Consider the following 22,884-nt stretch of genomic DNA (forward strand, 5'->3'; position numbering starts at 1 on the left):
TCCAGTAAATCAGTGTGCAAGAGACAGAGTGAGTGGGAGGAGAAAGGAGAGAGAGAGAGAGAGAGAGTGAGACAACATATATAGCATTTTTCAAGTCTGGCTCATGGCTCATAATATTGCCCTCAGGAGAGCTCTGGGCCGGCCCCCAGTTTGGGGCGTGGTGTGGCCAAGTTTGGCATTAACTGAGTTAAGCAACAAAGTTTTCCACTTTTGAGTTTTTAACTGCAATGTATACACACGCACGCACACACACACGCAGACTGACACACACACACACACTCATACGCACATACAAAGCTGCAGGCATTGCGAATTAAATTCTATTTTCAAATTTACTCGCTTGCAATTCTATTTGCGTTGCCATTGCCACGCCCCCATTGACTAAGCCCAGATCTACGCACAAACATTTTTTGTGTGCATAAATTTATGAAAAGCATGTTAGGCTAGGCAATAAGAAGAAGAAGAAGCAGGGTGAAAAAAAAAATGAAGACATACAAACATGATGTTTGATATGCCAAATACCGTAAAGTGAGCTAGGCAAGGCATGCTGTGCCTGTGGGGGCGTGTGTAACAAGAGCTAAATGTGGGTGTTGACATTTTCATTCTACTCGAGACTTCGCTTACTCCCATACCCTTTTTTTCTTAAGATTAGCTCAGGAAACTCGGGATGTTGAATTCTCTATAAAATTTATTAAAAATGTCAGAAATATTGCAATAAATGATAGAGTATCATTATAGTCACTCCCACCTTACATAAATATTACTGCATATTAAAACAAACAAAAATATTTCATTATATTTATAATATAAATATATAGGGTATGCCAATAGTCACCCACACTCACTGGCCCAATGCCAATTCCTCCATCTCCATCCTTTACAAGTACCAAAATTTCATTATAATTTCTTCATTGCCCCCATAGCCATTACAATTTGGCTAGAGGGTATATTATAGTCACTCACACTCTCTAGAATTATTATTCTATGATTCTATTCGCGGCATGCGAACAAATCTGCGAGTCAGGCAGGAAATATTCAATCTATGCGGCTGGCGCGTGTATGGAAAACAAAAGTACAAACACGCACACACACACACACACACACATACATATATACACACTCACAATCTCACCAAGTCCTCAGTTACCTCATTGTTAAAGCAAAGTCAAGTGAATAAATGCAAATGAACGTAGATTTTTGCGCCGAGTGCTCGAAACTGAGGAACTGAGGAGCTGCCTTTTGCTGTGGGGTTGCGGCTTGCGTGTTTGTCTTATGCGGTATCTGGCCTCAGCCACCCCTCTCTCCCTCTCTCTCTCTCTCTCTCTACATTCGCCACATGCCCCAAAGAACCAGAAGATACTCTTAACAATACATGCTCGCTTACAGTATCTAATGGCAAAAATTTGTTGTCGCAGTCGCAGTCGCAGTCTTTGCTGTCATCATCATATTCTTGTCGCTGCTCCTCTTGTCTTTCTTCTTCGTTCGTATTTTTTGTATATATATAATTTTATTTTTGTTTTTTTTTTTTTTTTGTTGCGTCGTCCACCCGCCCCGCCCATATAGCGGCTTAGTGCCTACGCCCCCGCTTGGACCCTTTTGGCTTTTGTTGACAGTATCATTAGGAGGCATTGCTGTGGCTCTGTCGAAGTTGCTGCTGGCGCTGTGTGTTAACCGTTATCATTTGTTGTCCTTGAGCTGCGCTCAAATCTTTTGTAAGCGCAACTGAAATCGCGTAAATTTCTCGAGCCACCGCCCCCTGCCCCCAGCCCCCTGCGCCTCCTGCAAACAAAGATTAAAGGCAACAAATAACATAGCCGGGCCAAGAGACGACGACGAAATTCGCTTGCGCTTGTTCAACTTGTTATGGTTCTTTAATTTTTTCCCTTTTCGTTTGTCGTGCCTTTATTATACCCTGTATGCATAAATAATGCGCGGAAAGGGTATCATAAAGTGCTGCAAATATATGTGCGACAGCCCAGAGACATCTGCAATTCCATAAAGTACATATGCTCCCGATCTGACCGAAATATTTATTTGCAGTGAACACTCCAAGGGACACTATAACAGCTGCTGATAAAAGAATTCGTATAAGCCAGATATATGTGTTACTTTAAGGTACATGCACATGGAATAAGAATAAGTCAAGGTTAACCTTTTGCGATGCTCATGAATTTTTTTTTTTTCTTAGTCTTTGATTTATTCAATTTTCTCTGGTCAAAATACATTCATAAAATCGTTAATGGTATTTTCATGCATTTCTCATAATTTATTAAAAAATCAGAGAAGATTTTTAAATTTCTTAGTTAAGCTTTTGATTGAGCTTAAACGATTATTAATTTAATTTTTACTCAATTTTTGTTTGTATTTTAATTTATAATTTGTTATTCATATACATTTTCTGCAGATATTTCGTTGATTCATTTTTATTTTATTTTTCATTATTATTATTTTATTTAATTTTTTAGTATATTAATTTTTAGAAGATATTTGGTATTTTTTAAATTTTTATTTCATCATTATATTTATTTTTTTTATTTTAAAAAAATTTTCACATTTATTAATGCTAAAATACTGTATAGTTTTTTTCTATAGAGACTTCACAATTAACCCCTTTACGGGGTAACTGCTCATCGATCACTGTCAATAAAAGTCGCTGTAATTTGATTTCTTTCTGCCTTTTTCCATCTAAATTTATCTGCATTGTATTCATTATATATAGAGATGTTTATTATGCATGTATTTGCTTATAATTTGTGGCTTTTCTTTTTATGGGCTGAAATTGAAGAAGTCAGCCATAAATTACACTTGTTGGGCACTTGCCACAACTCAACTTTTCTCCACTGCTTACCCCCTTACTTTCCATTTTTCATTTTCCACTTTCACACAGACAGCGGCACTCACACACACGCAGACGCAGCGTCTACATTTGCATACTTTGGGGCGCCACAAAGAGAGCCTTTCAATATGTTTTTAGCTCATTAACAGAGCCGCAGCAGCAACAGCAGCAGCAGCAGCAGTCGGGCCTCTGGAATTGCGTCACTCAGTTTGTCAGTTTGTCAGTGGGTCAGTTAGTCATGCAGTCAGTGCACCCTTTCCAGCCAGCCAGCCAGCCAGCCAGCCAGCCTGCGGCTCTTTACCAATAATTTCGAGAGCAATTTTCATAAATTAGCTTGTCACACGCTTCGCTCCTCCGCATCGTCGAGGCAGCAATGGCAAACAGCCTCCAAACTGTCAACTACTTCAAGCGTAATCCAAATTGTTACGCAAGGTCTTCCTACGCAGCTGCACAGATACACACACACACACATACACACATATACAGCATGTATATGTATATGTATATTCAAATGCTTCAACCAGAGTGCTGCCTCTGCCTACTCTCCTTTTCTACCCGCTTCGCATTTGCTTTTTAGTTACAATTTCTGTTTATGTGTGCGTGTGTGTGTGTGTGGGTAGTGGGCGTGGCTCGCTTAGAGTCTGGGCGTATGCCATCTAAATTTACTGCGCTTTAAACTTTAATTTATGTAGAGCGCACAAATGTGCAGCCAAATGGGCTAAAGTTAAAGCGCGCTGCCAGCGAAAGTGTAAATTATCAACGGTAATTAAGTAAAGCCCTACATACATGTATCACACACACACACACACTCCCTCTCTCTCTCTCTCTTTCTGTGTGTTAGCCATTAGCAGTAGCTGTAGGCTTCGCGCTGCCTATAAATTTCAAATTTAATACCAAAGACAAGCGCATAAACCGCAAAAGCCCCGCCATCGACCGTCCTACCCCTAAACACGCTTTCATAGATCACACAAAAAATTTGTGGGCGTGTTTAATTTGCGGAAAAAGCGCGTTAAACCTAAAACACATTCATCATATGCACTCAAAAAATACAAAATATTCTATGTAAACATCGCAAAACCGCAATTAATCGATTCATTTAATTAAGCGGTCGCCCTTGGAAAATTAATTAAATAATTTCATTGTGCTGGCATATATTTAGCCAATTTACATAAAAATATATTAGACTTCAATAACATCCCATATACATATATATATTTGATTTAGCACGTAAAATTTCTGCCTCGAATTTTGTTTGTTAAACTGATTTTGAAGCTACATTAACTGTGCTTTTAGAATTTTTCCTCTTCTTTTTTTGGTGGAATATATAACCGGAATTTATTTGTGTGATTTTTTGGATTATTATTATTTTGATTTTTTCATTGCTTTTATTATTATTTATGAGCTTGGCAATTTAACTCTTTTTTATCTAATATGTTAAATGTAAATTATGCGAAATATATTAAATATAAAAAAAAAGAGTAGAATTTCGTAGCTCGGAAATGATTTGCTAACCTTAACTTATAGATTTTTTTCTTTTTATCTTTTTTTTGAAAAAATTATTTATTATATTATTTGAAGATTTTTTGCAAATTCGGTATTCTTTAAATTGTATTATTTCGCATAAGCTTAAGCACACTCCTTTTATTTTCAAGCCCACAAACACGCAGACAGAGCTTGGCATGAGCTGAAGAAAGCCGTAGCCGCCGTAGCAACCCGTAATGAAGAATACCTAGAAGCATTAAATCAGGGCGCTTGAGGATTGTTGAAGTCGAGACGGCTATTGGAATGCTGTGATATTTCGCATATAAAATGTTGCCAGAAACATTTTAATAATATTAAAATTACGTCTACATTTAGTTTTTCTTATAAAAAATATTCAAGAATTAAATATATTCTAGACAGGATTACATTTCTCTGAAAAATACTTACTTCAATATATTCTAAATTAATATTAAAATATATTATAAATTATTCCACTAAAAAACCTTTATCTAAAACAAAACCAAACGAAATTTACAGCTAGACGAACTGCTTATTAGCTCTTATCTAATTCCCCTTTTGCTTGGCTAATTTATTACATTTTTTTGCTGCGCTCTCTCTCTCTCTCTCTCTCTCTCTCTTTAATTTAAAACAATACATGCAAAACAATAAATTTAACGTTAGATTATATCATAACATAATTAAGTGCTGCACACTAGTTTTAATAGCAGCACAGTTTCACCCCGAGCATACAGATGGAGATGGATGGCAACACACACACACACACACACGCACACACATACGTGCAGCACTCGTGGCACTCGTAGCACTCTTACTTTTTTATGAAACTGAGCTCATTGTTCAGATGAAGGGCATAAATCGCAGTGCTGCTTGGTGGACAGCACACATTATTAACTGCCATTGCAACCTTGGCAGCTAAATGCAGCATGTACGGACTGAAATTGAAGCTATCTGCCTTCCGTCTCCCATCGCCCAACGCCCGTCTCCTGCTGCCCCCAGCAACTATGCTGGAAAATTAATTACCGCATCATGGTGTAAAAATGTGCGCCGTGGCGCTCTTGCTAATGCCTCAAAAGTCATGTTCCTAACTTTTTTGTGCGCTGCCAACTACAAAAAAAAAGAGAAAAGTTTCTAATTACGACCGTGAAAGCGGCTGGCGGTTTTTTATTCACTTAACAGCCAGAGGTTGGGAAATGAGGGCTGTTATTTGTTGTTGTTGTTGTTGTTGTCGTTGCTGCTGCTGTTGTCGGGTGTCGCTTATCGTATTTAAGTTTTTAATATAAAGAGCGTGAGAGCGAGGAGGCAGGGCAGCAGGAGACTGGAGTGTGACTATATGTAGCCATTGCCTTAGCTCTCAGCTCTCAGCTCTCGGTGTAGCTGTAGCTGTAGCTGTAGCTGTCGCTCCGACTGTAGCTGACAGAATGGAAGCCATGTAAATTGTAATTACACTTAAAACCATAATCCGGCTTTATGCGCCAAACGGAGCGCGCCTCCGTTTGATATGGGGCGCAGCCGTTTCGGCGCATTAGAAAACCTGCTAAGCAGGAAAGCTCTCGCTCCCGCGAGCATCATCAACAGCGGCAGCAGTAGCCTGTAACAAGACGAGTTACACTTGCATATACACATACATACACACATACATACATACATATATATAATGAGAAATCCTGTTGGGAGAGCGAAGCCTCCAATAAAACACTTGCTGCATTAAAGCCAGGCAATATGCATTTAAAACAAGTTTATCCAAACTCACTAATGTCGAACATGTGGCAAAAGTTGTGCGCAGCAGCCAGCAATATGCAAAGCGGGCAATCAAGAAGTATTTTTTTTTTTTTTTTTTTGGCATGTAATGAATGTGAAATGCTGTAGACATGTGCAACTGTGCATGGAGCAAGCGTGATTAAGTAAATGAAAGTATTATATGCTTTGGCAATATTTGATAATGATGATAATAATTTACCAAATGAATAACATAAAATAATTTAAAAAATTAACAATATTAATAATGATTTAAAAAAGCTTAAACTAATTATTATTTACCAAATATAAATTTTGAAAAAATAATAGAGTATTGATATAAAAAATCATTTTTATTTTGAAAATATAATAAAATATAAAACACTAACCAAAAATGAATAAAAAAAAAAAAAAATTAAATAGAAATAAATTAAATACAAATATAAATTTATAAAAAAAAAATTAAAAAAGTAAAAAAAAAACATATTAAACAAAATTATATGTAGAAAAAAAAATATATAAATACGATAAAAATGTTAATCAACAAAAGTAAATATAAATACAAATAGACAAGAAAGCAAAGTTAATATGTAAGCGATTTAATAATATATAAAAATAAAATAAAAACGTAAGAAATAAATATTTACTTTAAAAAAATTAAAATTAAAATAAAAGAAAATAATAATGCATGAAAGCTACCAAAAAATAAAAATATACAATATTACATATAATTATAAATATGATTATAAGAACAGGTATATAGAATATATATAAATATTTTTATATATATTTAGGAATATTAAAATTATTATAGAATTCTTTTTTTAGTTTAACTTAGAAAATTAATTATTTGCACAGTAAAAAGTAACAGACAGTTAAAAGATGTATATGTAAAAATATATATAATATTCAGTTCTATAGCTGATACGTCGTTAACCTAACTGTTTATAGTTTTGTAACTCAGCTCACTCTTTAAGCCCTTTCAAAAATATATATATTCATTTTGCTTCATTTTGTTGTTGTTGTTGTAGTTTTTTTTGGCAGCAGCTTGGCTTGCATTTAATGCCCATCTCACATCTAAAGCTAAATACGCCCTTAGAGAAGAAAACTTGAAACTGTCAGCCAACTAAAACTGTAGTTAAGTCTGATAATCCGCATAGCGAGGGCGCACTGTAGCCGGAAAGTAAGAGAAACAAAAGCAAACGCAAGTTCATTTGCCGTCGACAGGCTGCAAGACAAAGTGTGCCGCATATGTCTTTGCCCCAACTCGTGTAGCATGCAACATAATTTCAATTTTGAGAATTGTAACAACATGCAATACTTTATTCTGATGACTTCTGCTGGAGCTGGAGATGTAGCTGAAACTGGAGGAGTTGGTGGAGCTGAGCTGCTGCTTGCTGGCTGCTGGCTCAGCTGCTAAAAGGATACGACGCCATTTGGCATTTAGCTTTGCATTTTGGCGTCAATGTGCTCGTTGGCATTTAAAACGCAGACAGTTTGCTCCAGTTGCCTCAGCGCGCAATTACTTAGAATACACACAGCACACACACACGCACACGCTCACACACAACAAACCCCAAAAATATCTAAAGCGTATGTGTGCGTACAAAAAGTTGGCCAAGAAGCAGCAGCAGCAGCAGCAGCTCCAAAAAAAAAATGGAAGGCAAAACCCGAAAGTTTTCACTTGAAATTCAAGCAATTGCTTTTGAAAAGTTTCAATTTCTGCGCGAGTTTTGCAGCTCGAGTTGCGCGAGCTGCCGAGACAAATTATAGGCAAATTCGCCTCGTCCTCGTACGCCTCTGCTTCTGCTCCCCCGCCTCCTCCTCTTCCTCCTCGTTTTTTCTGCTCTCTGCTGACAAGTTCTGTAATGAAATTGTGTCAGCGGGATTTTGTTTCAGCCGCGCGTTTGCCTTTTTTTCCCCATTCGAAAATTTCAATTTTATTTTACTTTTCTCTGTATTTTTTTTTTTTTTTTTTTTGGTCTTTGCATTTCGCTTGTCTTTTCAGGCAACATCAAGAGTGACGCGAAACACACAGAACGGAAATCAAGCCCAGCTAAATTAATTGCTTAAATAAATTGCGCAAAGAGTTTGTTAAGCCTAATAATTATGTAGAAAAGAGAGAGAGAGAAAGGAGAGAAAGAGGGAGGGGGTGGAGAGGCAAGTGCAGCAGTCACTTGTCAAAGTTCTTCGGCCAGCAGCTCGTTAGCAGATAGCCAAAAAGGGTCCAGGCGGCAACTATGCACGTCATCAACATCCGCCCAATGCGAGTCCCTAGCAGCAGCAGACCATAACGATGTTGCGGCTCAGAAAGTTTATACCCAAAAATAGAAGTTGCTCACAAGCAACACCAACAACAACAACAAGAGCACGACAAGTAAAACGGAATTGAAAAAGAAGAAAGCAAAGGGAGAAAAGTAAAAGTAGAAGTAGGTAAATCAGAAAATCATTTGCATATACGCCAGCTAAGCAGTGGAAAGTTGAAGTGCCTGTCAGCTCAGGTAAGTTGACTCTTTGCTTGTCTTTAATGGATTTGCATGATTTGCAAGAAAGCGACACCCCAAGCAACCCACACACAATCCAGGAACCTACACACACACACACACACACACACACACACACACACACACACACACAACTGCTATCAACACCCCAGTCCAAAACCCTCTTCGAGCTGTGCCGCCGCTAACTGAAGCCGCATAAACGACTTTAACGCGCACAGATTGACATAAGTATTATAAATGCATAACCAGCTCTTAGCTAACACACTTGCCGAGCAAACGAGGAGCAGATGCAAAGTGAGCTATGGAAATACCCTGTAAATAGATTAGCCTGCAACAAAAGAGAGAGAGAGAGAAAGAGAGACAGAATGCTTTGCATTTGTAACTATGATTTTCTTTTGGCTTTACAATTACATTTGCGCATGGGGAAATTTATATTTTTGTTAACAATTCACAGAAATTTTCATGCAGATCACATTAATAGTAACTGCGTTTATATATAGAGCAAATGAATATAAAATATGTGCATAATGAAGTAGAGGGGCTCATGTCTAGTTTAAGTACTTTTCAGTGTCTTTTCTAGTTAGCAAAAGAAAACAAAATTTGCATATAAATTGAGACGAATAAAACAGATTAAATATTATATTCATATATATTACATTTTCTTATTAATTAAGCATTTATTATGATAGTAAAAAAATATATAAAATAATGAAAAATATATATATGTATATACATATATATATATATATATATATATATATATATATATATATATATATATATATATATTTTCACACATATAAAATATATTTAATATTTAATAAAAATGTATTTTGGTTTGTTATGCATATGTTAATATTTATAAATTAATTGAATATATTTCTAAGACTTGCGTAATGGACAAAAAAGTCTGGTATTATTTTTCATGTTTTATAGTAATATTTTATTTATGAATGTTTAAATTTTTTATTGTATAGATGTTTATATTTGGGTATTTATTTATAAGGCTGGGCAGCTCCGTCTGCAAATTATTTACTGAGAAATCTATAGAAATTGCCTCAAATTATCATCCAGATTAAGATTATGTAAACTTCTGCCACGCCTATTTTCCCACAAACGTATTCAACCTAAACTCACTTTTTTAATAGCAGCTCAAATCACATAAGTTTACATAACAAAAAAATAAGTCTCTGCATTTTCTCGTCTTCCAATGCTTATGAGCATAATTTCCCTGGCACATTAGCAGCTGAGTTGCGTCTCGTATAAGTTTCCTAATTATGACAGACATGCAGGAGCAGCTGCTGGAAAGCACACCAAATTCCCTGCGCCCCTCTGCAGTTGCTCCCTGCCCCATGCACACATCGAGTTCATATGATTAAAGGCAGCCAAATGTGAGGAAGGAAATGATTTGGCGTTTGTTGCTTTTTACGTAAATGTATATATAAATATATTTGTATATCCATATGGAATATAACATATATATGTGTGTGTGCGCGTGTGTGTGTATTTGCCTAAGGCACATGCTAGCAAATATTTTCACAACTCTATATATGCGCGCTCTCTTTCATTTCTATTTCCGTTCTGCTCGCTCACCCCGTACTGCTTCTGCTGGCTCGCTGCTCTACACCCTTTTATCGCAGCCGCAAATCTCAGCTCGCAGTCGCTCGCTCGCATCCGCTGCTCGCTGTATCCGTATTGAGATTGCCAAAAAGGTGGCGCCGCCTTTGAATTATGTGGAATTTACGTGCATGCAGGCGAAAGTGCAGGCTCAGCGGCAAAGATTCGCATGTGTGTGTGTAGAGCACATGTAAGCTGTGTGCTGTAAGTGTGTGTGCATGTGTGTCTGTGTGTGTGCGACCATTAGTTTTTGTGCTGATTATTATGGCTGCCATGGCCACAGCAACGCCCACGTGTCGTTGCATTTGTAACAGGTGAACTTTATGGCTCTGTTGCAGCGGCACACACACAGTACACGCCTATCTGTGTGTGTGTGTGTGTGTGTCAGCACTATTAAATTATGCTTGGCAACGCGCGCATGTATGTGCATTTACCAAACGCGCCCCTTTCAGGCCTTGACCCGCTGGAAGGTTTGCGCCGCGGCTGCTGACAGCCCGACTTCAGTTTATTTAAAATTATTACGCTTGAGATGAAGAAATATTGAAGTGTGCGTGCATGTGTGTGTGTGTTGTACGTGCCACGTGCCACGTGCCACTCTTTGTTGCACAGCAGCTGCCATTAAGCGAATGAGGTTTTCCAATTGCTTTTGCGCTTGTTTCGCTTCAATTAAAATCATCAATTTGAGCGCAATTGAAATACACAGCTTATGCCACGTTACGTATACGCCCCGCAGCTCATATTACGCATACGCCCCGGGTAGCTAAACGGGTTGGCATATCCCGGCAATTAGGCAATCGAACGGGCTCAATTTACACGACTCTCTGCTCCCCATTTTTTTTGCCTTTGCCTTTGCCTTTGCCTCTGCTCTGCCCCAATTAACTTGATTTGCCCCAAAGTGGCCAACTAATCGCCGGTTGCTGTAAATGCCAGACAACGCTTTGAATATTTGTTGACTGCATTTTCTTTTTTTGCTTTAAAGGTTTCATTGTCACAGATAGAGAGAGAGAGAGAGAGAGTGAGAGAGAGGCAGATTTGTCCTTTGGCTATCTGCCTGCACAGCTGGCTACATTTTCAACTGCTGCAATTGCTGCCAATATTTCAAATGCCGTCACGTAGCTGGGCAAAACACCTGTGTCTCGACAAATTGCCAATGGCGCTTGCCTTTTTTTCGACAGAGTTTCAGGCAATGGATGTAAGCTTGTATGGGATTTGTTGTGTGAATAAAATGTACATTTAAATATATGTATTTTTTTTTGTTAAAGTCTTCTTTTATTTTGCATTTTTTCTAATATTTGTTAAATATTTGGGCATTTAAAAATGTAAGCTCTTCTTCTTCACAAAGTCAAGTCTGTCGCTGGTGAAAATATAATCGAGCAATAGCTGGTAGCAAGTTCGTGGAAAGTCTGTCAGCTTTAGCTTAATTAATAAATAAATATTTGATCATATTTAATTGAATAAATATATATGAAAAAATATGTATATATATCAAATTTGATTTTTGTTAACTATTTTTAGGAGTTTAATTCAATATACATAAATAAATACATATTTAAATATATAAAGACCGTAAATATATAAATAAAATTAATAAAAATTACATAAAAAATATAAAATAGTATATATATAAAAAAAAGAATTATTTATAGTAATAAACACAAAAAATAAAATATAATAAAATAATAAAAATTATATATAGCAATAAATAATAAATACAAAATGATTATGAAGCCCCTTCATCTCAAACTTCGTTGATAATAGCTCAACTTTAAGCAAGCTTAGGCCTGTCTCAGACTAATTTTAAAAGTTTTTGTTTGCTTTGCATCTTAGCCATGTCAGGTTAGGCGAACCCTTTTAAGCCTTGACAACATGCTGTTAAGTCTCTTGCTTTCATTTGGGATTTTGTTTCTTAAATAATGTGCTTTTTAACGCACCAGAATTTCGAAGCCAACCCAGCTCTGAGAGTCATATTAAAAGAGAGAAAATTCGCCTGAAATATTCGCCCACATTTTAGTTGCACAAACAATGCGCAGTTTTTCTTTTTCCCTTTTTTGTGTCGTTTGTTTTCATTTTCTCAGAAAATCAGTGCATAGCTATGGGCCATGCAATTCTACTTTTTTTTAGGCCATATGTTATCATATCGGATATCATATTTTCAATATGTATTCCTTCTATTTTTGTGTTTTTGTTTTTGCCTCGCCTGAATTATGGAAATGTTTGCGTGCATTGAGCTGCAGCAAATGCGGTTGTGCGCGCTTGGATTTCGAGCTGTCCTTCGAATCCTCCTGGGCTCCTGACATGCATAAATATTGATATACGAGAGCCTGATGCTGAGCTAAATATTAATGTGGCCCGAATAAGCAGAAAGAAAATGAGAGACAACACGTACATAATAGAGAAAGAGAGGGAGGGAGAGAGAGAGAGAGACAGTAGAAAAGCAGCTAGCACAGCATTAAAATTGTTTTCATTTAAGAACTAAGCTTTTGTTTGCTTTGTTGTTTTCAAGAATTCTTTATTACAACATTGACAGTGACAGCTGAAGTGAGCGAGTGTGCGAGTGTGCGTGCGTGTGTATGTAACCCAAAAAGCTGGGGCACAACACATGCAACAATGGCTGCTCTAGTTGCGGCAGAAGTGCACAGCTCCAGGGCCAGCAACTGGGTCGCTTTATTTGACGATTTCACAGACCGTTTTGTAGCCCCCAAAGGAGGCAGCAGCAGCGGCAGCAGCAAATAAAAAAAAGGGCGTGCCTGGCGATAGATGGCACGCACAGCACGGCTGTAGTTGCTCCAGTTCTTGTTTTTGAGGGCCAGCAGTTACACACACATACACACACACACACACATGTGTCTGCTCTTTGATCGGTTTTTCTTTTGCACTTTGCTTTTTATTTGTTTCAATGATTTGGCAACAAACATTCGCAAAGCTCAAGCGTCAAGCGGCAGCACCTTGGGGCTCTACCCAACATACACACACACACACACATGCACACTCACATTCACGGCTCCATGATCCAAACGGGCTGGGGGCAATTTCTGGCTTTGTTGATTGCTTGACAAATTGCCAACAGCAGCAGTCGGCTGTGGGGCAAACAGTTTGCACTGCAGACAAGTGTTCGCATTCATGTTTTCTTCTTTCTCTCTTTTATTTTGTTTTCCTTTTTGTTGTTGTTGCTGTTGTTGCCATCCCCACGGCAGTTGTTGTTGTTGTTGTTGTCGCTCTGTCAGGCATTGACAAGTGATGCACGATTTCCGCGCTATCGCTGACCTGTCAGTGAGCGACATTGCCAATAAAATGTAACACATTTACCATCAGCTCATATTGCCCTTCACACACACATACACACAAAGAATTCAAACTACAACAGCATAGGTATGCAATAAAGGACAGGTGCAGGCGGTGCCAGCTATTCAGCCATTCAGCCAGTCAGCCAGTGGGACAGTGGGACAGACAGATTACCAAATCTGTTTTTGATTAGTTTTGCAAACTGTTGTGCTAACTTTGAATAGCACGAACTGTAAATTCAGCTCGAGTGGCGCCTTTACTATGGCCAATACACAGCAAGAGTTAAGCATTTATTTGGTTTTTCATTTAAAGGGAAAGCTTTACAGTTGGGCTTACATAGAAACTGCAAAAGCTAAAAAGATTGCAAAGATTGCAGCTGACTCCATTAAATAACTTTGAAAGCTAAAATATGATTTAGATGTAATGTTGCTGCTATGCCAGCTTCTTTGTTGTTTGATTGTGCTCTAACTTATTAACTCTTGATTCTTCTGCTACTACAATAGGTTTAAAAGCGCATTTTGAGTTTTTCTCAATAAGCAAAATCAAAGCAGCAAAATAGCTTAAGTTTGATTGCTTTTAATATTATTTATAATTTTTTTAAATTTTGGTTTTTTTTTTTTAATACTATTTATTATTAATTTATATTGGTAAATATCTAATAAAAATTGTTTTTAATTTTTTAAATTTTTCATAAAATTATTTTATTTTTAATACTATTTATTATTAATTTATATTGGTAAATATCTAAAATAATATATTATTAATTTTTAAATTTTTCATAAAATTATTATTCTTTATAATTAATAATAAATTAATATATTATATTATTGTTGCTTATATTTTTTTCTAATTATTTTTGTATTTTATTTTTTTTTTTAATTTTATTTTGTTTTATTTAATTTTTTTTTTTTTAATTATAGTCATTTATTATTACGTTTATGCTTGATATAAATAATTTAAAAAAAATCATTTATGCTTTAAGCTTTCATTACATTTAGCAGCTCCACTTGTGGCTACGTGGCCTAGTTATTTATTTATTTTTCTTTATTTATATTTTTCTTTGTGGTTAGCATAAGAATAAACGACAATTTCAAGTAAAATAGCAGAAATTGGGAAGCATTTAAGCCTCTTTGGCTAAAGCTTGTTAGCACAGCTTGTTGCAAAGCCTTGATAATGCTTAGTCTTCAGTTAGAGAAGTTTATTGTTATACATAGTAATTTGTATGTAAATATTATATATAAATGCATTGTGGTATTCTTAATTAATACTTGACAAGTCAAAAATTATATATTCAAAATGAGCTTGACTTGATTTTCATATGTCAACTTGGGCGCATCAGGAGAGTCAAGAATATCTCAACTTGACAGCTGCTAGTGACTTGGCAAGACTTGATGAGAGACAGAATAACAGAAAGAGAGGGAGAGATAGATAGATTGGATGGACTGAAAACTTCAAGATATGATTTCAAATTATCAGCACATGAGGCACGTTCATCCTATAAATCCTATAACTGTATTATTTTTAATATTATTAACGCTCATTATATGCAACATAATGAGCATTAAAAAATATTTCTTTGCCTCAAATGTGCTCAAAAATATGTTTGCTGTTTGATTGCAAATATGCGATTTATTGCATTATTAATAAGCCATATTATGATTAACTCAATGCATCTCTCTCTTTCTCTCTCTCTCTCTCTATCAAACATTTCATACATCAAGCACAAATTTAATTATTTGTATGCATTTCGCTTTTGCCAGTTCAACGAGAAACCGCAATGAAAATTTGATATGTCATAATTGCCATGAATACGAAATGAATGAATTTTTTTCATTTTTGTTGTTTCTCTTTTGGCCTTTTGCAGTTTGTTTTATTATTGAGCAAAGGTTTGAGCCATATATATGTCTCTGTATCTGTATCTGTATCTGTGTCTGTGTCTGTGTGTTTGTTATATTTACCGCAAGTGCTGCATGCCGCAATGTATGCTATAAAAATAAGTGCCGACGCTTTTTGCATGCCGCCAAGGACACGGCCGTGCTTGATGCGATATAATCCACTTGATGCCGGCATTTTATTGTTGTTGTAGTTGTTGTTATTGTAGGTGTTACAGCAGCTGCTGCTGCTGCTGCTGATTTTTCTTTATTTCTGTTTGTTTTCTTTCTTTTATTTTGGTTTTTATGTACTTTGCTTTCAATTGTTTTGCATACGTAAATCAATTTATCAATGTTTAATTCAATTTGGGCATTGTCACCGCCATTTCACTTGAATGTGCACGCGCGCACGCTGCGTATGCTTGATTTTTGCATATATATATAGAGAGAGGGATTTTATTGAATTTTTGTTGATTAAATTGTTTAATCGTAGCTTTGCTGCAGAATTAATCAAGTCGTTTCATGCGCTTTCATTCAGTGTTAATTTATATTTCAATTATTTTTCAACACATTCTCCAGCATTTTCTTTCACTCTCACACACACACACACCGTCACAGACGCATTTAATTTAGGCTTTTTTGCGCTTTTCGGTTTTTTTAGTTTTCACTTTTTTGGCTTTTTGCCTGGGCTTTGCCTGCCCCACGCGTTGCACGAGCCACTTGCCATATGCCACCTGCAACTTTTGCCCCGCATTTGACTTTTCAGCTTGGCCACTCGTAATGCTTGTTTTTATTTATTATTTTATTTTTATATATATTTTGGTTCACAAAAAATGCACATATTGCGTATTCGCCCCGTTAATTCAGTTCGGTTTCAGTTCAGTTTCAGAGTTGACTTGAGTCGAGCCGATGACAACAATAACAAACAGTGAAATGCCGCAGCGAGGCGACTCGAAGCGCACGCAACGCGTTGCCGTTGCTGTGGTCAGAAATTAACTGAATGCATGCGGCGTCAAAGGATGTGGCAAGCGGCAATGGCAACAGCAACGCCAGCAGCAGCAGAAGTAGAAACTGGCTGCTGCTGCTGCTGCGTCTAACCGATTAAAGGCGTCGCTGTTGCTGTCGACGTCGCTGCCGGCAGCTGCGTCACTTTTACTGCGAACTCGTGCGACTGCTGCTGCTGCTGCTGCTGCTGTTCCTGTTTTAGTTGCTGTTGCCGTTACTGTTGTTGCTGTTGTCTGTGGTTGTCGTTGGCGCTGGCGACGCCAGCTGCTTTGGCCTGGCTCGGACGACGCTTGTCTGTTTACTTTACGCTTTCGCAAGCGACTGGCAACGGCAACTGCTGTTGGCGAGGACACGGACACGGACACGGACACGGACACGACACCGACGCGATGAGACGCGATGCGACGCGACAAGCCAGCCAGCAGCAGCAGCACAGTCTGCACAGGCAGCGACGTCAGCAGAGGCAGCGCTAGCCGAACTCTCTCTCTCTCTCTCTCTCTCAGCACTCGCTCTCCCTTGAGCACTTCTCACGCTCTCTTTATGGCAACTTCTTGGCGTTGCGTTCAAAGTGCGTTAAATTGGTCCATGGAGGAAAAGTTTGAGGAGCATCTGATAATAAGAAGGCACGCGTGCACTTTGCTGGCATGTCGCATATGGTCCACATACTGGCCCACATATTATTTACAAATTAAGCTGATGAAATTTTAAAGACATTTTTTATACAATTATGTTATTATTTTTGTAGAAATAACAACTCATTCCTTGTAATAATTATAACAAATCTGAAAATTGTTTGATAACAATATTTAAATTATAATAATATTCAATATATAATATAAAATATATAATAATATAACTGAAATAAACATTTTTTAGAAAATATTTAACATATTTTGGTGAAAATTATTGTGAGAAAACATTTTCATATACAAGACGAGCTTAATTTTGGCTTAGATTAATTTATATTTTCAATAAAATATTTATAGAAATAAGCAAGATTTATCAACATAAAAATAATTAAACTTGATTATCGAATCTTTTATAATTATAATTCAAGCAACAAGTTAAATCAGAAAAACTTTTTCTGTTGTTTTTTTCGACTTTTAAAAATATTATAAAATATTAAATATATGTTGAAATTTTTATATATATATTTTTAAAATTTTTCCGTATTTTTATATAATTTCCATGCGCCATGCCTAATTATTAAATATTTAAAAAAATAATAATAATAATAATAATAATAATGAGTTAAGCAAAGATATTAAAACTTATGCACTATATATCATATTTCTGACTTGATAAATTCCTAGTAAAATGATATTTCATCAACTACCCAACGACTTGTAATTTACTTAAAGCCCACCGCACAACATGACGTATCAAGCTACTCTAATTCGGCTAGCTAATGTTACGTTTATTATTATGATTATGGTGTATTTTAATTAGTTTTATTGCATATGAAGCACTTCATCATAGCAGCAGCTCCCCCGTGAACAACTTGTGGGTTAGTTCGTTTGCGCCTTTCTTGAGTGGACTTAATTGATGCTGCGTTTGAGGACAATAAAAACAGCTGTTACGCGTTTATAGCAAACATTTTTCAAAATGCTCTCACAGAGTCTCTCTCTCTCTCCCTCTCTTCCGCACGCTTCTGCGCAATGGACTTGCCATAAAGAGAGCGAAAGAGAGAGAGCGAGAGTTTGCTGCCACCCTCTCTCTCCCTCTCTCTCTGTGAAGCGCGCTGTCTTGGCAGCTCTTCGGCTCCTGTCTCGTGTTTCGAGGTCTGCAAACAAAACACAAAAACCGCTTTAATTTGGGTTATTGTGCTGAAATTAGTAGAGGGCCAAGTTTGCCTCTTTTTTTCGGTTTTTAGCCTTAGCCCTGCGTTAGTTGCGTGCAGCAGCAGCAGCCCTTGCTACCAGTTTTTGGCCAACACGACTAGTGTAGCTGTGGGTAAATAGCCAAATATTTAGCATACTTCTTGGTTAGCTAGCTGGTCAAAAGCATTTGGCTTTTGGCCCCTTGAAGCCCTGCATTGGCACAGTTTCTCGCATTTAGACGTGTTGAATGAATTATGAAGAGAATTTTCGGGTGTAAAAACTTTTTGCTAGTCGTTGAACTCTTTATATATATAATGGATTTTCGCTGACTGCTGATATATAATTTATGTGCGATTGGCCGAGATGCTTAAGCCGGGCAGCTCAATTTCGAGAGACGTTAATTTTTTTGTTCGCTTTCACTGGGCATTGGCAAATAAATGGGCCACAATATCAAGCAGCCAAGGCACATAAAAAGCAACATTTTAGCCAACTCTTACTTTTATGTGCCCGCACAAATAATGGACCAAGCTGAGAGAGAGCAAGTGTGTGCATGTGTGTGTGTGTGTGTGAGCTCTTTCATTATCTAAAAACAAGAAAATCACAGACAATCAGTTAGCGAGTGCGTGGGGAAATAAACTCGTCAAGAGTTTGTGTTTTAACGGCACACACATACACACGCACACCAAGTCAAAGACCAACACAAAAGTTACATAGCAGACAGAGACAGTGACAGAGAGACAGAGAGAGAGAGGGAGACCGGCAAAAACTTTGTCGGCTGAGTTCAGTTTGATGCCAGTTTTGCCGCATCCGTCGCTTTGCCAGTTTGCAGTCAATGGCTACGTCATTATTTTCATTTATTGGCGCAATCAGTCAACGTTTTATTTCCGGAATGTAATTAGGTAAACACACACGCACACACACACACAGACACACACACATGCAGCACCGGAAATACGCAGACAGTCTGTGCTGAGCGCTGCAGCTGCAGGGCAGACACAGCAGACAGACAGCTCTATAAAGTCGCCAAGTATTTTTTTATGAGCGCATGCTAATGTCCCCTATGACATAGTGCCAGTCACTGATGTATATGTATGCATATGCACTCACACACACACACACGCAGTCAATCAACATAGTTATAACTGCAAGTGCTTTGGCTCTCAGCTCTGTTTGCTCCGCTCTTTGCTGGGCTCCCCTGATTATTATTTTCTGATACTCTTGCTTTTTCGACATGGCAACAACTTTGGCATACCCTTCAAATTATGAGTGTGTGTGTCTGTGTGTGTATGTGTGTGGGGAAAGCCAACGCCTAATTTGAACGTTAACGAGCTGAAACTTTTTGTTTGTCATGGCTCGATTACGCTTGCTCTCAGAAATTCAACGCCACGAAACGCGCTTCTTTATATGCCAGACGGTGTTCGAAACGGGTTGAGCCACGGTTTTTTCTTTTCTTCTTCTTCTTCTTCTGCTTCATTGCTGTGTATTGTTTGTTGCTGGCAAAAAAAGGGTTACAAGCGAGATTTTATTACGCGGCAAGTGTTAAAGGATATTCAATTAGGAAGCACAAGTTGCCAAGGATGTGCGCTAAATATCATCAATTTATTTATGTTTAATTTATCAGGAATTCATAATAGATTGAAGGAAATTCGAATTGCATACGGATAACTGGATTACTGGTCTTTGATGGGCAATTATAGCATTGACTATTAATAATACAAATTAAGATTCAACTTAACAAAATTTGTTGAAACCTAATTATTTCTTTAATAAAGTAATTATTTATAAGCATAAATATTTTGGTTTTCTTGCATTATTAGTTTATTTTTATATTATGTTTTTTATTTATTTGTTTTACTTAGATTTTTATTGAAAATTAAATTTGTAATTGTAATTCTCTCAAATTTTATTTAGTGTTTATTTTATTATTGATTTTCCAAAGTTTATTTTGGCAAACTTTACATTTTTAACTTTTTCAATTTATAAATATAATATAAATATTTTATTTATATATATATTTAAAAAAAAATATTTTTTCTTCATTTAATTTACATTTTTTCAATAAAAAATTTCTTTTTTCTTATATACTATATGTTCAATATAGTAAAAATTAAAATACTTGAAAATTAAATTTAAAATGTTTGTATTATTTATTTTTTATATTCTAAATATTTAGAAATTTAACTTTTTTATTACTTTTTTATACTTTTTAAAATGCGGAATACATTTTTGACTTATTCAATATTAAATAAATTAATTTAAATTATGCCTTAAATATTTGCTCATCGACATTTTATATAAACACAGAAAACGTAAGGCGTTTGCCTATTACCTTCTCAGAGCGACTGTAAAAATTCGCCATATAAACCAAATCCGTTTATAGCTCTGTAAAGACTCTTTACAGCGAGTGCCTAAGAGCCACTCAAAGAATTTAAGTCATAATTAATTACAAATTCAAAGCTACCCAATAGCAGCAATGGCAAACGAAATTGCATCATTATGTTGTTTCGCCTCGCATTCTGCAGCCACACGAATGTGGGAGCATGAGCCAGCCCCCATGTACTCCACACACATCATTCCCGTGGCTAGCTGACTCGACGACGTCTGACAGTTTTTCAGGCTTAAGGCGTAATTTCTGATGGCTTTGTTCGACATGTGCCGCAATATCGTCTCGACTGTTGGCGTTACGGCGACGTTTCTGGGTCTTCTTCATTACGGGTTGCTACGGCGCCGGCATTTGCCTTCTTTTCATGCCAACTTCCGTCTGTGAGTTGGCTTAAAAACAAAAGGAATTTGCTCGCACTCAAACTTTTCCCTGCTATGCGACGCACTGAAGCCAACACGAAATGCACTTTGGGCATAAGTAATCGAGCTGGAATTTGGTTACATTTTGCAGCTATTTGCGTACGTAATGAAGAAGAAGAATATTAAATAAGAAATTTTAAACAACGTCTGATATATAAATCTCATTTCGAGCCAAACTTTTCATTAGCATTTTCACATTATGGCAAATATGTAGCCAGCAAATTAATTGCCTGAGTTATGAAAAGCAAAAGCCAATAATTTCAGTCATAAATTTCAAATGCAAAACTTAATCAAAACGAAATACACACATTTGCCAGCCTAGCCAGTGTTGCAAAGCGCATTTGTGCTTCGGCCTGCATTTGCTTTCGCTCCAACTGCCTGCTAATGCATTTCCCATCTACATACAGCAGGTTAAGTCTGTCTTATGTTTTTTCCCCTACTCTCTTTACTTTCAACTAATTGCTTTTGGCATGGACAATAATGCGAAATAAGCTGTGAGAAATCAATAAAATTAACATTATTCCCAAATACAGAACAAATTGCAATTATTTGAGAGCAAAAAGGAAAAGCAAAACGAATGAAGGCAGGAAGGAGCAAAAAATAATGCAGCTGCGAATAGTGAATGGCCTGATAGCTCATACGCCACGTGGCCCCGACCCGGGCCAGGCCAAAAACAAGTGAATTGAGTGAATTGGAGCTGCTTAAATTGAAAACAAATACACAATAACAATGGCCAAGGTAGAAGGCAAACAAGAGCTACAACAGGGAAATAGTCGTGGGCGGCAGGCGACTGGGGGCGGGGCGCAATAGGAAATGCTGCTCAAACAAGCTGCAGCCAGCAGCCAGCAACCAACTGGGCAAATTGAGCGAATTTCATAGAGTGCCACGCCTTAAGCTGCATGCCAAAAATTGCCAAAAACAGGAAAACAGGTAAAATAAAATGAATTCGAACTGCGTGAGAAATTCGCTAGCGTGAAGATGAATTGTTGGCACTCTCGACTCCTGCTAGGCCCCATTCAACAGGGCGCCAAGTGGCGGGGCGAACGATGCTAACCGAGCCACCGAGCCATCGCACCATCGCATCACCGCACCACTCAGCTGGCAGCAAGTGAATTGAAGCGCTTCAGATAGAATTTCGAGCGCACTAAATTTTTCAATCGACTCGCTAATAAAGGCAATAAATATTCCATTCCATTCGAATCCATTCGCTGTGCTGCTACACAGCTACAAAATTTTACAACAATTTTTTTTTCCACTTTTTTTCTTGTGAAAAACATGACAAAGATTAAATTTAACAAGCAATTTATTGCTATAACTAGATAGCGCTTTAGATAAGTTGCGGAAGGGGTTTGTAGATAAAAAAGCACATTATGAGTAAAGGTATTGCTTGATTTTGTTAAGCTCAATTTCTAAATATTTAAGAATAGTAAACAGCTTATTAAATATTAAAGAGAATGTATTTTGTATATTTAACAATTGATAAGACCATATAAATATTTGTACGACCTTAAATGGCCAATTTTATTTTTATGCACTCTAAAAAGTATGCAACAAAAGCGTATTATTCATTTTTTTTTTTTTTTTTTTTTTTTTTTTTTTAAATTTATTTATTGCGGATTCTGTCTTCGACTCTATAGCGCAGTCATCGTAAAACCTTAACCTAAATTAATTAGATATTATTTATGAACATTATTTAAAATTTTGTATATATATAAAATATAATAATTCTGTAGTAAAATTATATAAAAAATTGGCAGAAAATTTAAAAATTATAAATAGATAGTATTAATATTATTATTATAAATAATATTATTATACAAAATTGCATTCAATAATTGTAAAGCTAACTGATAGAATAGAGGAAGTAAATAAATATATTTATTTATTTTTTTATATATCACTTCAATAGA

The 22,884-nt window shown here is 36.6% G+C and overlaps 1 protein-coding gene across 2 annotated transcripts in view; it reads right to left on the reverse strand.

Annotated features, from left to right (window-relative positions):
* The window catches only part of dpr13 (defective proboscis extension response 13), a 56,315-nt gene extending 39,613 nt beyond the window's left edge, over window positions 1-16,702 (reverse strand). The window contains exon 1 of one of the 2 annotated variants that reach the window (XM_030382444.2): window positions 15,435-16,702. In XM_030382444.2, coding sequence (XP_030238304.2) covers window positions 15,435-15,546 — 112 coding nt within the window. In that variant the 5' untranslated portion in view covers window positions 15,547-16,702. The remainder of the gene's footprint in view (window positions 1-15,434) is intronic. The other variant, XM_018106777.2, reaches the window with a different exon arrangement.
* Window positions 16,703-22,884: the final 6,182 nt, after the last annotated feature.

Source organism: Drosophila navojoa, chromosome 5, assembly GCF_054131105.1.
Source record: "Drosophila navojoa isolate 15081-1374.11 chromosome 5, UAZ_NAV_1.0, whole genome shotgun sequence".
Classification (NCBI taxonomy): Eukaryota; Metazoa; Arthropoda; class Insecta; order Diptera; family Drosophilidae; genus Drosophila; species Drosophila navojoa.